We start from the raw sequence: 14,307 nt of genomic DNA, 5'->3' as shown, positions 1-14,307 counted from the left end.
CTTTTTTAAAAAAAAAAAGAAAAAAGTGAATTGAACTTAATTGCTTAGTTTTTCAAAGACACAACAAACTCCATGCCTCTCAAAGTACATCTTTATTTATTGGTGTGATACAAATATCAACATACAAACAAATGCATTAGATGCTCAGACTTTTAGAGAACAACACTTAATTCTACTGCAATTTAGGAACCAACAGAATAGAAGGAAATTTTAATATAATATATTTGGATATAATGTAACATTTACTTTTGGCCCATGGTCCTCAATCAAGTTTGAGTTTAAGCCCTTTATTGCAAAAAGTTTGGGCAACTCTGATTAGTCTTAAACCTTTTTGTTTTAACTGAACCTGAGAAGGTCAGCATCTGAAAGTTTGTGCACAAAAACAGTTGACGTTCAAAGTAAGTTGTTCTTTCAGCACCATAGACGTCAACCAAAAACAAAATGTAAAATAAAGGAATGAATACAATATTTGTATCCTCAATAACACTTATCTTGAAAAATAACAAAGAGAAGCAAAGCATGCATATACGTGGAGACGAGATATTTGAGTGCCTCAAATGCAAGCAAGTGTGAATGATTTGATGTATGAAGTGTGCATGCCTGAATGTTTGCATGGAGATGTGTATTCACGTGTATGAGTGTGAGTATCTCTTGGAAAATCTGATGGTCGCTTTACAGTATCAAAGTTGTTCTGCCGGGCAGACAGATTGTGGAATGAGGTAAAGATTATGAATGGAGAAATGTCAGGGTCTTTTTTTTTTTTTTTGTGAGTGTGCCTGAACTTCTATAGATTAAAAGTGCCAACATGCGTTGTTTGTGGTTCAGGCAGTGTGCGTGAACAGTGATTACACTAGATGCTATGTGCTTGTCCTCAGTGCATAGATGTAGTGAAATTGATCATCTCAGTCAGAGTCCACGTCCTCTTACAGCTCGCTATCCTTCACTGCATACAAACAGACAAGAGACACAGATGAAGTCTTACTATTTTTTAGTTGGCTGCACAAAAAGGAGTATAGTGTTACATAGCCAAAAAAGTATTCTGCCATTAAATAGTTCACCAAAATGAAAATTCTACTAAAAAAAAAACAAAAGTAGTTCATATGACTTGTGTGACGAACAGTATTGGGGGTAACACATTACAAGTAACTAGAGTTACATAATCAGATTACTTTTTCAAGTAACTACTATAGTAACACATTTTTCAATTTACAACCAAATAGTTATTTTTTCAAATAAGTAACGCATATTACTATTTCACATTTATTGAGTGACAGCTTTCCTGTCCCCATGTTGAGAGAAATAAAGTGCAGTGGTGTTGTGTGCGTTGATGTAGTTCTATGAAGGTTATTGTAGTTCTAGACATTCATTTACTCATCTCATTTGCAAGCAAACATTCAGTATTCCTCAAAATGAATAAAAACAATGAAATGTAATTTCAGAATTTTACGCAAACCTGTAATAATTAACTATATTAAATTAGACAAATATACTTAATGTATTTAATCTAACTTTATTAACCAATGTCTTTGCTGCTGACCTTCAATGATTGCCTGATCAGAATGGAGAACACCTGACAAGAGCTCAGAGACCATTCCTCCATACAGAATCTCTCCAGATCCTTCAGATTCCCAGCTCTATATTATTGGTGCATCTCTTCAGTTCACTCCACTCATTTTTAATAGGGTTCAGTTCAGGTAACTGGGACAGCCATGGCAGAAGCTTCATGTTATGCTCAGTGACCCATTTTTGTGTTAATTTTGATCTTTGTTTTGGATCACTGTCCTGATGGAAGATCCCATTATAAGATTTCTAGCAGAAGTGGTCAAGTTTAGATTTTTTTATCTGTTGGTATTTGCTAGAACCCATGATACCATGTATCTGAACAAGATGTCCAGGACCTCCAGCAGAAAAATAATCCCACAACATTAAAGATCCAGCAGTATATTTAACCGTGGGCATGGGGTGCTTTTTATCCCGGTTGCACCAAACCCATCTGGTGAGTTTGCTGCCAAAAAGCTCATATTTTATTTTCATCTGACCATAGAAGCTGGTCCCTTTTGAAGTTCCAGTAGTGTCTGACAACTGAATATGCTGGAGTTTGCTTTTGGAAATAATGTCATTAATGTCGTGGTTCTACCCTAATATTATAAAGTGAAGAGACTAGTGATGGCTGATTTCAAAACACTGCTTCGAATCTTTTGTTTCAAATCAGTGGTTCGGATCACGTGTCAAATTGCCAAACTGCTGAAATCACGTGACTTTGACTCACTAATTTTAAATTTTAATCACTAATTCGAAACAAAAGATTTGAAGTAGTGTTTTGAAATCGGCAATCATTAGATAATTACTCACTCTCATGTCGTTCCACACCCATAAGACGTTCATTCATCTTCAAAACACAAATCAAGATATTTTTGATAAAATCCGATGGCTAAGTGAGGCCTCCATTGCCAGCAAGATAATTAACACTTTCATTTGCCCAGAAAGCTACTAAAGACAAATTTATAATTGTTCTTGTGAGTACAATGGTTCAACCTTATTCTTATGAAGCAACGAGAATACTTTTTGTGTGGCAAAAAAACAAAATAATGACTTTATTCAACAATGTACTGAAATGACGTGACTTTGGAAGTTTGATACACGCTCCGAACCAATGTCTAGTGATGGGTGATTTCAAAACACTGCTTCAAGCTTTACAAATCTTTTGTTTCAAATCAGTGGTTCAGAGTGTGTATCAAACATCCAAAGTCATGTCATTTCAGTATATTGTTGAATAAAGTCATTATTTTGTTTTTTTTTTGGCGCACAAAAAGTATTTTCGTCGCTTCATAACATTAAGGTTAAACCACTGTAGTCACATGAACTGTTTTAACATGAAATGTTAAAACATGAAATAAGTACCTCAACTTATTTCAGTTAATTTCCAAGGCAACATTTCTAATTTTCATTAAGGTTTAAATTTTTCATTTAATATTGTTATTTAATTTAAGCTTTATTTCAATTAACGAAAATCATTTTAACTCTTTCCCTACAATTAATGGAATTTTCCATCATTTATGAGACAACGCTTCCCAGCAATTGACGGAATTGTCCAACTTTCTGTGTTTTCACTGTTACGGTAGGGGGTGCTATTATGCAACTTCTGAAAGGATCAAAACATAGGCAAAGAGGAGCAGAAACAATCTATAAAAGCATTGCTTATGCATGTTGTAGTCTTTGAAAAAACAAACAAACAATTTTCTCAACTTTTTGTTTAAAATTATGCTTTTTTTATGAAACTTAGTTATTCAAGTGTTGATAAAAAAGAATGCATGAAGCTAGAATACAATTTTTTTTTTTTTTTTTTTTTATAAATATTCATACTACAAAGTATTCTGGGGGGCCATAACATTTTGTGAAAATTATCAAAAATGCTGGCGGTGGCTGGCAACTTTTTAAAAAATGCTGGTGGGGAAAGAGTTAATAGTTTTAAAAACAGGACAGTTTTAAGTACAGTTTAAAGATTTGAAATCTCATTTGCATCTGCATCCAGATTAAAAAATAGCAGATTTGACAATATTGGTTCTTGTGTGTGTCAATAAAATACATGCCTACAAAGACTTAGAATAGAGTAAAAAATGTCTTACTTCTGGAACCCGACTGTTGCACTCTATACAGCATATGAGTCATATCGACTCAGGTGTTTACAAATCTGCCCAAACTTTCAGTACCAACTTGGTAAGGAAGTCAATACTTTTGACAATTCTATTTTGTTGTATGGAAAACAGCAGCTTGGACTTTCCACTAAACATCTCTATTTGAGTTCTCAGAAAAAAAAAAAAAAAAAAAAGTTGGATACGGATTAAAAAAAAAAATACAGATTTGGAACAACATGAGGGGAGTAAATGAGGAAACATTCAATCAATCTAATCAAAGCTGGAATTTTAAAGCATGCCTTAAGTATAACAACATTTTGATTGACTGAAAACCAGATTATGTTCCTCAGCAAGTTGGTCTATGGGCTGTCAGCATGGAACCGTAGAAACATGTCACTGCAACCATCTTGCTGACAGGGAACTGGCAGGTAATGTGGGCCAAGAAAACACAACCCGGCATGATGGGACATGTTCTATAAAGTCCCGTAAAAATGCACACACAATTTTCTACAAATGCAAGGGTCTTTTATGTATCCTGAAGCATGAAGTAGGTGCAAAAGGACTGATTTATTGCAGATCAGTCAACTATGGTTCAACCGCACTCACTCACCCTTCTTGGGAGGAATGTCATTGATGGAATCCACCACATGGATGGTGCCCACAGCTGATGCTTCACCCTCGATGTTACTGGCGTGACACTCGTAGGAGCCGTCCTCATTCTTGGTAAGAGGATATATCTGCAACAGACGGCCGTCAGCCATAGTTTTCACCCAATCTGTTCTGAGTGTTTTGATAAGTGCAGAGAACTCCAAACAAATGTAATTTGAGATGAGCCTAGAGTGCTTTCAGAGCAGCGCTGCCAACAAAAAAAATGCTGTAACGGTTTTGCGTTGCACAATAAACAACACTTGTAATTTGTAGCAGAAAGCTTGTAGTTATATGTGGAGAGAAAAACTAAAGAGTTTATATTTAGTTAAAACACACTTACTAGCACCCAGCCAGTAACCTCATGCTTTTCAGGGCCTCCGCGGGTCTGGACGGCCAGGTTGTCTTTGTCTCCTGGGAGCGGCACAGCTTTGCTATCAGATACCTATGAGAATCACAACAGCCATTACTTTTACACTCTTTGGGTTAATTCAGAACAAATTTTACAATATAAATCGCTAAGCACATACTTTTTCAGCAAATTAGGCCTACAGCTTGTTCGTTCTGTGGTTATGCGTAATTAAGTTTCACCAGACTCTATTCCTACAGATAAGCACAGTTTTTCTCTAAACTATGACCACATGTGAAACCACACACAATAGATCTTAAACAAGAAAATTATGTATTGCACTTTTATATGCTGTCATGTTAAACAACAGCCATCTGAAATAGTGGATAGTTCACCCAAAAAATGAAAATTCTGTTATCATTTACTCAGTTGATGGGCCCTATTGCCTTCCATAGTATGGGAAAATAAAATACAATGGAAGTCAATGGGGTCCATCAACTGTTTCATTTCCGACATTCTACAAAATATCTTCTTTTGTGTTCAGCAGAATACAGAAATTCTTACAGGTTTGGAACAACTTGAGGGTGAGTAAATCATTTTTGGTTGAACTATCCCTTTAAACTCAAGACTATTTAGGTTTGGAAATGTTTTATGTGGTAAATGGTGATTAAACAGATAAAAACATATTCTGAGATAAACATTGTTATAGGCCTACTTGGGTTAGTTCACCCAAAAATGAAAATTCTGTCATTTATTACTTACCCTCATGCCGTTCCTCACCCGTAAGACCTTTGTTAATCTTCGGAACACAAATTAAGATATTTTAGTTGAAATCCGATGGCTCCGTGAGGCCTGCATAGGGAGCAATAACATTTCCTCTCTCAAGATCCATAAAGGTGCTAAAAACATATTTAAAGCGGTTCATATGAGTACAGTGGTTTAATATTAATATTATAAAGCAACAAGAATATTTTTGGATCACCAAAAAAAAAACAAAATAACAACTTATTTAGTGATGGCTGATTTCAAAACACTGCTTCAAGAAGATTCGGAGCATAATGAATCAGTGTATCGAATCTGCTGTTTGGAGCGCCAAAGTCACGTGATTTCAGCAGTTGGCAGTTTGACACGCGATCCGAATCATGATTCGATACACCGATTCATTTGTTTTCCGATGCTTCATGAAGCAGTGTTTTGAAATCGGCCATCACTAAATAAGTTGTTATTTTTTTTTTTTTTTGGCGCACCAAAAATATTCTTGTCGCTTTATAATATTAATATTGAACCACTGTACTCATATGAACCGATTTAAATATGTTTTTAGTACCTTTATGGATCTTGACAGAGGAAATGTCATTGCTCCCTATGCAGGCCTCGTGGAGCCATCGGATTTCAACTAAAATATCTTTGTGTTATATTTGTGTTCCGAAGATTAACGAAGGTCTTATGGGTGTGGAACGACATGAGGGTGAGTAATAAATGACAGAATTTTCATTTTTGGGTGAATTAACCCTTTAAGTCACAGTGAGGTCTAAAAGACAGTAAAATGCTTCGATTTTGAATTTTTCAAATTGAATAAACATTTTCCATTATTCAGATAATTTCAGATAAATTCAGATAATTTTTCAATTTCAGTGAAAAATTATCTGAATTCTTAATAATAATAATAATAATTTGTATTATTATTAATATTAGTTTGATTACTATTACTTATAAAACATAATAATAATAATAATAATAATTGTTGTTGTTTTATGTGATGACAAAATTAAATTGAATAAAAGAAATTAAAGAAATGCAAATTTATCTTACTTTTCAACTCTCTCTCAAGAAATGCTAAAAGTAGTTTTTGAGTGAGTGTGGGTCTACAGTGCTTCATTGCCGTAATAAAAATATCCCAGGGATAGGGTGAAATTCTGTAGCCAGGTCTTAGTTTCCACCATTTATGAAGCATGACTTACTTGATCACCATAATAAATACAGCCCTCATATTTGAAACCCCATAATAAATACAGCCCTCATATTTAAATGACTCTCAAACTAATTCCAAACATTTTTTTTTAATACTAATATTTCCCAGGGTTTCAGATTTCCTGTGGCTGAGAGGGGTCAATTATGACATTTTTGCTTTTTCCTGGGAAATCACCAAGTAATTTTTGGGATTTTTTGAGTTGTGGCTTTTCATATTAGTGACTCTAGAGCCCGTACAAAGCAGAATCCAGACCCACGGAATTCTTTGATTCTAATTTAAGGAGAAATCCTGTCTCCTTTTAGGTCTAGAAAAATGTCATAGCTGATGATATGTTTGATAAAGTGCTTCCTGCCCTATCCCTCCCTTGTTTGTGGTGCTATTGTTTCTGTGCTGTGTTATTCATAGAGGTGGACATCCTTTGACATAGCTGGAGCCGTACACTACGCACAAACACATCCTTCCTCTTTTCCATATGGGACTTAGGCCTGTGCTATAGGATCTGATACATAAAAAATAACAGTTTAGATGTTATATACAAAATCAATATAGATAGATTCACTGCCTTTTTAAATTTATTCTCTACCTTTCTCCAGGTGAGCACAGGTGTTGGTATCCCTGTAGCTTCACAGCTTAGGTAGACCTGTGAACCTGTCACATTCCAGACCTCTCCTGGAGCTGTCACTATAACTGGTCCTGCATTGGACATGAAAGACACAAAACGATTTAGAAGTTGCATTTTATAATCATAATGCCATGCTAAGGTTATCATCATGTCTGGAAGAGTGAGGAATTCTGGGTTGTGATGGACTGAGCACGTTTACATGCACACCAGTACGCCGATAACTCACAAAAATCAGCTTACTGAGATAACCTGTTGTGCGGGTTAACATGCAAACCAATAACCCGACAACGCAAGTAAACTGCATTTACGTGACTATTAATAAATCAGGTAATCTCTTACTGCAAAATGCTCGCTCTGTCTGAAGGACACATTCCTGTCACATATCACACATGCAGACTTCAATAATTGTCCATGTTGATGTCATGGTGACTTTAAAGTGGCAGTCCGCAACTTTTTTTGGTTAAAAATTATCCAAAATCAATTTTTGAACAAGTACATAACTAGCCAGTGTTCAAAACTATCTAATTTTCTTGTCTCGATTCACAACGGTAAGCTTGTAATAATGTTTTATAATAAGAGCGACATGGTGGATTTCCGCAGGAAATTTGAGCATGCCGCAGTTCGTCTGTGCATCATTACGTCACGTCCGTAAACAGAAAGGAAGGAGTCCTGTTCAGGCTAGTCAGTTTTATCACGTGAGGACGCTGCTTGTAGCGGATCATTTATAGCCTGTTCTCACAGCAGCTTAAATAATTAAACTTATCATTTTGATGGCGGATTGTAACCCAGAAAGATCCAAATGACAATTATCAGTGACAACTGGAGATTCACTCGTAGCCAAAAAGCAAAAGACTTTGGACTGTGGAGTGGCTACAGAAATTGAAATCTACAGGTAACGCTAATACACACTAAATACACAGTCACGCAGTGCTGATGTTGTTAACATTAACAATTTGAGAACAATATAACAGTAATAATAATTTGCATGGTTTGACGTGATCCGAGCTAAGCGATCGTTAGATTTAATCATTATTGGCAGCTTGTTTTATTGTAGGCCTAATGCTTTTCCCCTCAGTTGGTCAGAACAAAAGTGGCAGACATGTTACTTGTTCAGATGATATTTTCCAGTGAAAATTCTTATATTGGTCATACTTTCAAGACGTAGAGTCTGTGATTCTGAAGTTCAGTATCCACACCGGTGAGGTGACTGACAGGAAGCATTAGATTAATCCGCGCTGACAAGCTGTGCCTCGGCACAACGCAAGTACAGATAACTGTTCCGCATATGACTGCAATTGCAGCTTTTAAACAAGAGGAAAAATCGCGGACTGCAGCTTTAAATTAAAGCTGCTGTCCATACGTTTTTTTGTGTTCAAAATTATTATATAATGAGCGAGTACATAATGAATCCATTTTCCAAACCGTATTTTTGCCTTATCCTGAATCACTACTCTGGTACTCCTATAATAAGTGTTTATATTCTGACTATTTTAGACTGGTTTGGGTCGTACCATTGCGGAGTAGCACAGAGAGAAGTAGGTCCGGCTACAATGTTCTTCCACAAGACACATGCAGTTCTGTTTATTAACCGCTAGAGCGGCAAAAGTTACAGTAGCCCCTCACTGCAGAACACTCGAGATCCAGGGGGTGGAGTCGGGTAGGTTAATATATGTAAAGTGGGAGGAGTTGTATCTAGATCCAGGGGGTGGAGATGGGTAGGTTTAGATCTAGGGGGCGGAGACGGGTAGGTTTAGGGACATGTGAAGTGGGAGGAGTTGGATCTAGATTCAGAAGAAATATGACGCAAACAATGGGCAATATATCAATATTTCATGGATTTAAGGCTTTTATGGACAAAAAGTGCTGTTGTTTGTTTTTCAGTGGACGCTCATGGACATTTTACCCAAGTGCAACGAACTGGATTCATCTTGCGATTGCTATTTTATTACAAAGGTATGAAGTCCCGTTTTGATTTTGCGTGCTGTCATTTGCACACCCGACAAATTACAATATTACTGTTGCTGGAGCATCTATATCGTATAAAAAAACACCGTAGATTGACAGTAAACCTTTCAAATGATATATCTTTATTAATATTTTAGATAGTGTCAAGATACATAGCTTCTTTAGCCTGCAAACATGATCACGTCGCTCTAGGCGGGCGTGGTTTCAGCAACCAGGCACCTCAGTTCTAACCATGTCCCACCTCTTCGCCCATTTTCAGTTATCCAGGAGTGACGCACGATGACGCGCTGCCAAAATGGCAACGGCAGCTTTTTCACTTAAATTATTTCGTTAAATTTCGAGAAAAAAGTCAAGATAAAATGTTGAGAATAAAGTCATTAAATTATGAGAAAAAAGTAGTTAAATTACAAGAAGAAATTCGTTAAATTACGAATTTGTTCTCATAATTTAATGACTTTTTTCTTGTAATTTAATGAGTTTATTCTCAACATTTTATCTCGAATCTTTTCTCGAAATTTAATGACATTTTCTCATAATTTAATGAATTTGTTCTCGTAATTGAATGACTTTTTTCTCGTAATTTAATGACTTTATTCTCATAATTTAACAAGTTTATTCTCAACATTTTATTTCGACTTTTTTCTCGAAATTTAACAACTTTAATCTCAAGATGGCTTTATTTTTTTATTATTGCTTGGCCCTAATCCTCTTCCGTACTTTATAACTCTCAATTTTGAGTCAATATCTCACAACTGAAAATATTGCATTTACATTTTTTTATTTTGTGGCGGAAACAAGCTTCTCGTTCATTTACTGTATGACTTCAGAGGACACTTTTAATAGCATTAAAATATAAAATAAAAAATATAAAAATATAAAATATGTAACGCCAGTCAGTATCTCTTGTCCACATTTATTAATGCTCTAATCCCTAAGTATCTGACTCATAATACTATCAACACTAAAATATGTACACAAATGCTTCAAGCTATGAAATATTCTGATATGTAGGCCTACATGGACTGAGATTACTTTAGGTGAGATAATGTCTTGCCAGGGGCGCTCACAGGATTCTCATCCATGGTATGCAAAAACCAACAACAACAAAATAGCAATTTGTTTACATTTAGCCACCTTAATTAAAACTCATCCCACAGTAAACTGGACAAACAAGTTATAAAGTATAGAGGTTAATGGTTGTCACTTTCGTTGAACAAGCTTACCTCACAAGCTCTTTGAATCAATGACAGTTTGTTGAAACCTTCAAAAACTAAGATCTAACCTTACTTTCCATGTAATTTTACAGTAAAATGTGTGACACTTCACATTTGATGGGTTTTCATTTTAATAATTATGTTTCTTCTTAGTTTTTATCAGTTATGTACAGGGTTTTATGTTACACCTTATGTTGTTAAATGAATGTTTATTGCATTATTTTATCAATGTGTGTTAGCATGATGGTGTTTTGTATTTACGTGCATGACACTGTGCACCTATTTACCTCTGCTTGTGGAAAAGCTGCTTGTGATGAACCTCGATTCATCATGGTTTTCTCTTTACCTCTTGTGTTATTATGGTTCTTGACACTATGTTAAAGGTAAAAAACAGATTTTAATAGCAGTGTGGTCTTGATAATTCAGCACGTGAGCAGAAAATGGTTGTTGGATTTATCGGTTTAAATTTTTTAAATTGTTTTTTATTGTTTACATTTTTATTGTATTTTACAGAATTATTCTGTATTATTCTTTTTCTCCATAAAAATGACAGGACAACTTATGGGTTGATTAGCAGAAGCCAACGGTCTCAGAGAAAGCTCTGCTATATCCTCTGGCTCTATTAATCCCATGCCAGAATGCTGTTATAATGAATTACATGCAGGTTCACTGATTCAAGCTTTAAAACAATAGTCTGCCTTGTGTTTTGCTAAGCGAGACATTGCTATTTGATCAGGGCTGATCTCCCTTTCAGTAATGAAAATCCACCCGAGAGGCTGGAATTTCAGACATGTCTGTTCAGGGATAGTGTGTTTCCACCCTATATGAAAACAATGGCCTCTGGCCTGTTCCGTTGTTGCCTTAACACACACCGTCAAAGTATATGTGTGTACGATTTATTTGTCCCAGGGAGAAAGTACAGGATGGGTCAGTGTATTAGTGATCCTTGGAGAAATGAAACCCAAATACAAAACACATGACAGCTGAATCATGTGAGTGACTGGATCACGTAGGGCATTAACAAAGCAGAAATTATTCTAAAATAGCAAAGTTGTTGATGCAGCTGTGCATAAAGGCCAGCATTTCATTTCTCTGCACATATTATCAGGCCTAACAGTCAAATTCTATTGGATGAAATGAAAAACTGTCCTTTAAATGGCTGCGGGTGGTTCAAAACAATAAATGTTCTCTCTACAGAAACAGTCCATCTGAATTCAAACAGTGAGCCGTTATAAATACATTAACCACAGGCACATGATTTTTTAGCTTCTGGTTTGGGGCCCATTAAACATAATTAAGTTGTCAAATAAAGATGAAATAACCAATATCTCTGTTTACAAAACTTGGCAAGTTTACAGTGGCCCCAAAACACTTAAATCACACTCAAAAATGTCTGTTTTCCATTACATTACATAAATACATGATGCATTACATCCATTGCATACACACGCTTTGTGTTAGATTTAAACACCCATATCAAAGCTGTAGAATCGATTTCAGAATTGGAATTGTGGAACTGACTTTTGTCCTCCGTTATCAGGGTAAGTTGCCACATGTGCTTTAAATATTATGAATTACTTATACAGTTTATTAATAAAAATATTTTTGTTTTTTTGCCGTTTCCACATGATTTGTTTCCTTTTTGAGCTAAAAAGCCTAGACAGGCTCCACTGTGACAACTTACCCCATAGTTTGACAGCATTGGGGCATGTTGAATATTTATTCTTTTTCCCAAGACAATATGAAAATGTTCAACAGTTATTTTGAAAATTAAAATATAACCCTACTCTTATTCACTGGCGGTATCCCATATAGTCTATGATTATATATAAATACAACTTTCATGACATTTCTATTCAGTTGTAGCCCATATACACTACTGATAAGCATTATTTAATTGAAACATCTGAATTATTAATTAAAGTTATTAAAGTGTTGACTGATACATGCAAAGAGGGTCTTATTATGTTTAAGACATCTCACCTTGAGCACATTTGCCCTTGTTCTGAATTTTAATCTCCTGTTTTTTCTCCTTCACTGCTTTCACACTTGCTGCTTTCAGTTCACAGCCGCTGTTATAGTTCACGCCATCAGTGCCGCACACGGGATAGTTGCTCTTGCACACGCAGACCCCTGATTTACTCTTCTTGTCTTTGTTGCTCTTGACGCACTCGAGTCCGGACGCGCAGCGCTTGGCTGAGGGTCCGCGTCCCCCGCACGGCTCTCCAACTCCAGACGCGCAGAGCTCGCAGCAGCCGCACGCGTCCAGCAGCGTCCCGGATGAGCAGCCCTCGGCCGGCAGCGGCGCACACCGACTCGGGTCGCAGGTGCCGCAGCTGCGGGGCAGCCGGTCCGCTGACGCCACAGCGAACAATGTTAATAGCAGAAAGCAGAGCATGGTGAGGTGTGAAGGGTTTCAGGATGGTTCAGAGTCTGCTGCTTCTCTCTGCTTGGGATGGAGGTACTAGACCCCGCCCAGCAGGAAAATAAACTTGCAATAACGCAAGTAAACATATCCTTTTTTGGCAATGATTTGGTGGTTCCATTGTTGTTGGTATTATTTGTGGATACAATGGAATGGATTGTGTTTGCTGATGGATTTAGCTGAGAAGTCTTTAGTGTTTAGTGCAAGGGTATTGCTAAGGTGTTTACTAAGATTCCCAAGTCAAAAGAGCCCACTTTCAAGTGTCTATATGACAAGGATTCTCAAACATTTCCCTTTCCCTAACAGATATATATTGTGATGAATAAAGACACATCTATATCATATAAGACTACAGTTATTCTTGATTGACCAGTCTTGGTCTTGAGACCAGTCTTAAGAGCATTTTTTGAAGGTCTTGGTCTTGACCACATTTGTACTTGGACTTGTCTCAGATTAAGAGGACTCAGGATTTTGTTTCAAGACCAGTCAATACCACAACTGCTGGGATATTACTAAATTGCCGGTGTATTGTCTGGTTTATTTATTAACATCATTAAAGTGATCGTATTTAAAACATACTGGTCATACTAATTGGTCCCGTTCACTGCTATTATAAAGCTTGGATGCATCAGGATATTTATTAATATATATAACTCTGATTGTGTTCATCAGAAAGAAGAAAGTCACATAAACCTAGGATGCCTGTGTTTTGACTCTGGACTGTTTCCTTGTTTGATGAACATTTGCTGCCTATCTTGACCTTTGCCTGTGTTTGGATTACTCTTTTGCCTTGCCTTCCTGTATCTGTTTGCTGGTGTTTGACTGTACGACTACGCTCATTCTGTTTATTAAAGCCTGCATGTGGATCTCCAACTCTGTTGTCCCGCTTCCATCCGTTACACTAACACACAATTCATGAAACAATTCAACATTTTCTCACAACTATAAACATAAAACTCAAAACTCCACTCCAGCTTGTACAAACCTCAAACTTCTAGGTCAAATTCAAATATTTTAACCAAAAGCGTATCCTCTTTTGTCAAAATCAAACTTTGGCTTCATGACAAAACAAATACACAAACTACTCCACTGTCTGAGAACACTAGTGAGATCAATTCAAAACATGGTTACAAAAACCTCCTTTTGGCAACCAGGAATGATTTTACAGCTCAATGTCTATTACAGAATAAATACAGGATTGCAGTGGAATTCAACAATAACCCTAAGACATATTTTTTTCTTAGTTTAATTTTCATGGACTTTTAATTGTTTTCATTAGTTTCCTGATTTCCGTTGTCTAGCTACAAATCAGTTTGACAATTTAAAGGTGTACAACATGTGCTAAAGTATTTACTGTACATAGAATAGTGAAAGTACTCTCATCTAAAGTACTGCTACTGTCTACTGTAATTATACTGTATGTTTAAATAGTATAAAAAACGTGTAGATGAGCCTGTAGACCAACTTCCCTCAAGATCAA

General features: G+C 36.2%; 1 protein-coding gene across 1 annotated transcript; it reads right to left on the bottom strand.

Annotated features, from left to right (window-relative positions):
- Positions 1 to 57: 57 nt before the first annotated feature.
- Positions 58 to 12,846, bottom strand: igfbp7 (insulin-like growth factor binding protein 7). The gene is made up of 5 exons (XM_067389735.1): positions 12,386 to 12,846; positions 7,185 to 7,294; positions 4,624 to 4,725; positions 4,246 to 4,372; positions 58 to 943 (listed from the first exon to the last, which is right to left on the bottom strand). The coding sequence occupies exons 1-5, from the start codon at positions 12,798 to 12,800 to the stop codon at positions 924 to 926; spliced, it is 774 nt and encodes a 257-aa protein (XP_067245836.1). The 5' UTR covers positions 12,801 to 12,846; the 3' UTR covers positions 58 to 923.
- Between the last annotated feature and the right edge of the window lie 1,461 nt (positions 12,847 to 14,307).

This window comes from Chanodichthys erythropterus, chromosome 1 (assembly GCF_024489055.1).
Source record: "Chanodichthys erythropterus isolate Z2021 chromosome 1, ASM2448905v1, whole genome shotgun sequence".
NCBI lineage: Eukaryota > Metazoa > Chordata > Actinopteri > Cypriniformes > Xenocyprididae > Chanodichthys > Chanodichthys erythropterus.
Note: the sequence above shows the minus strand (reverse complement) of the source record. Positions and strands in the feature narration are given on the sequence as shown.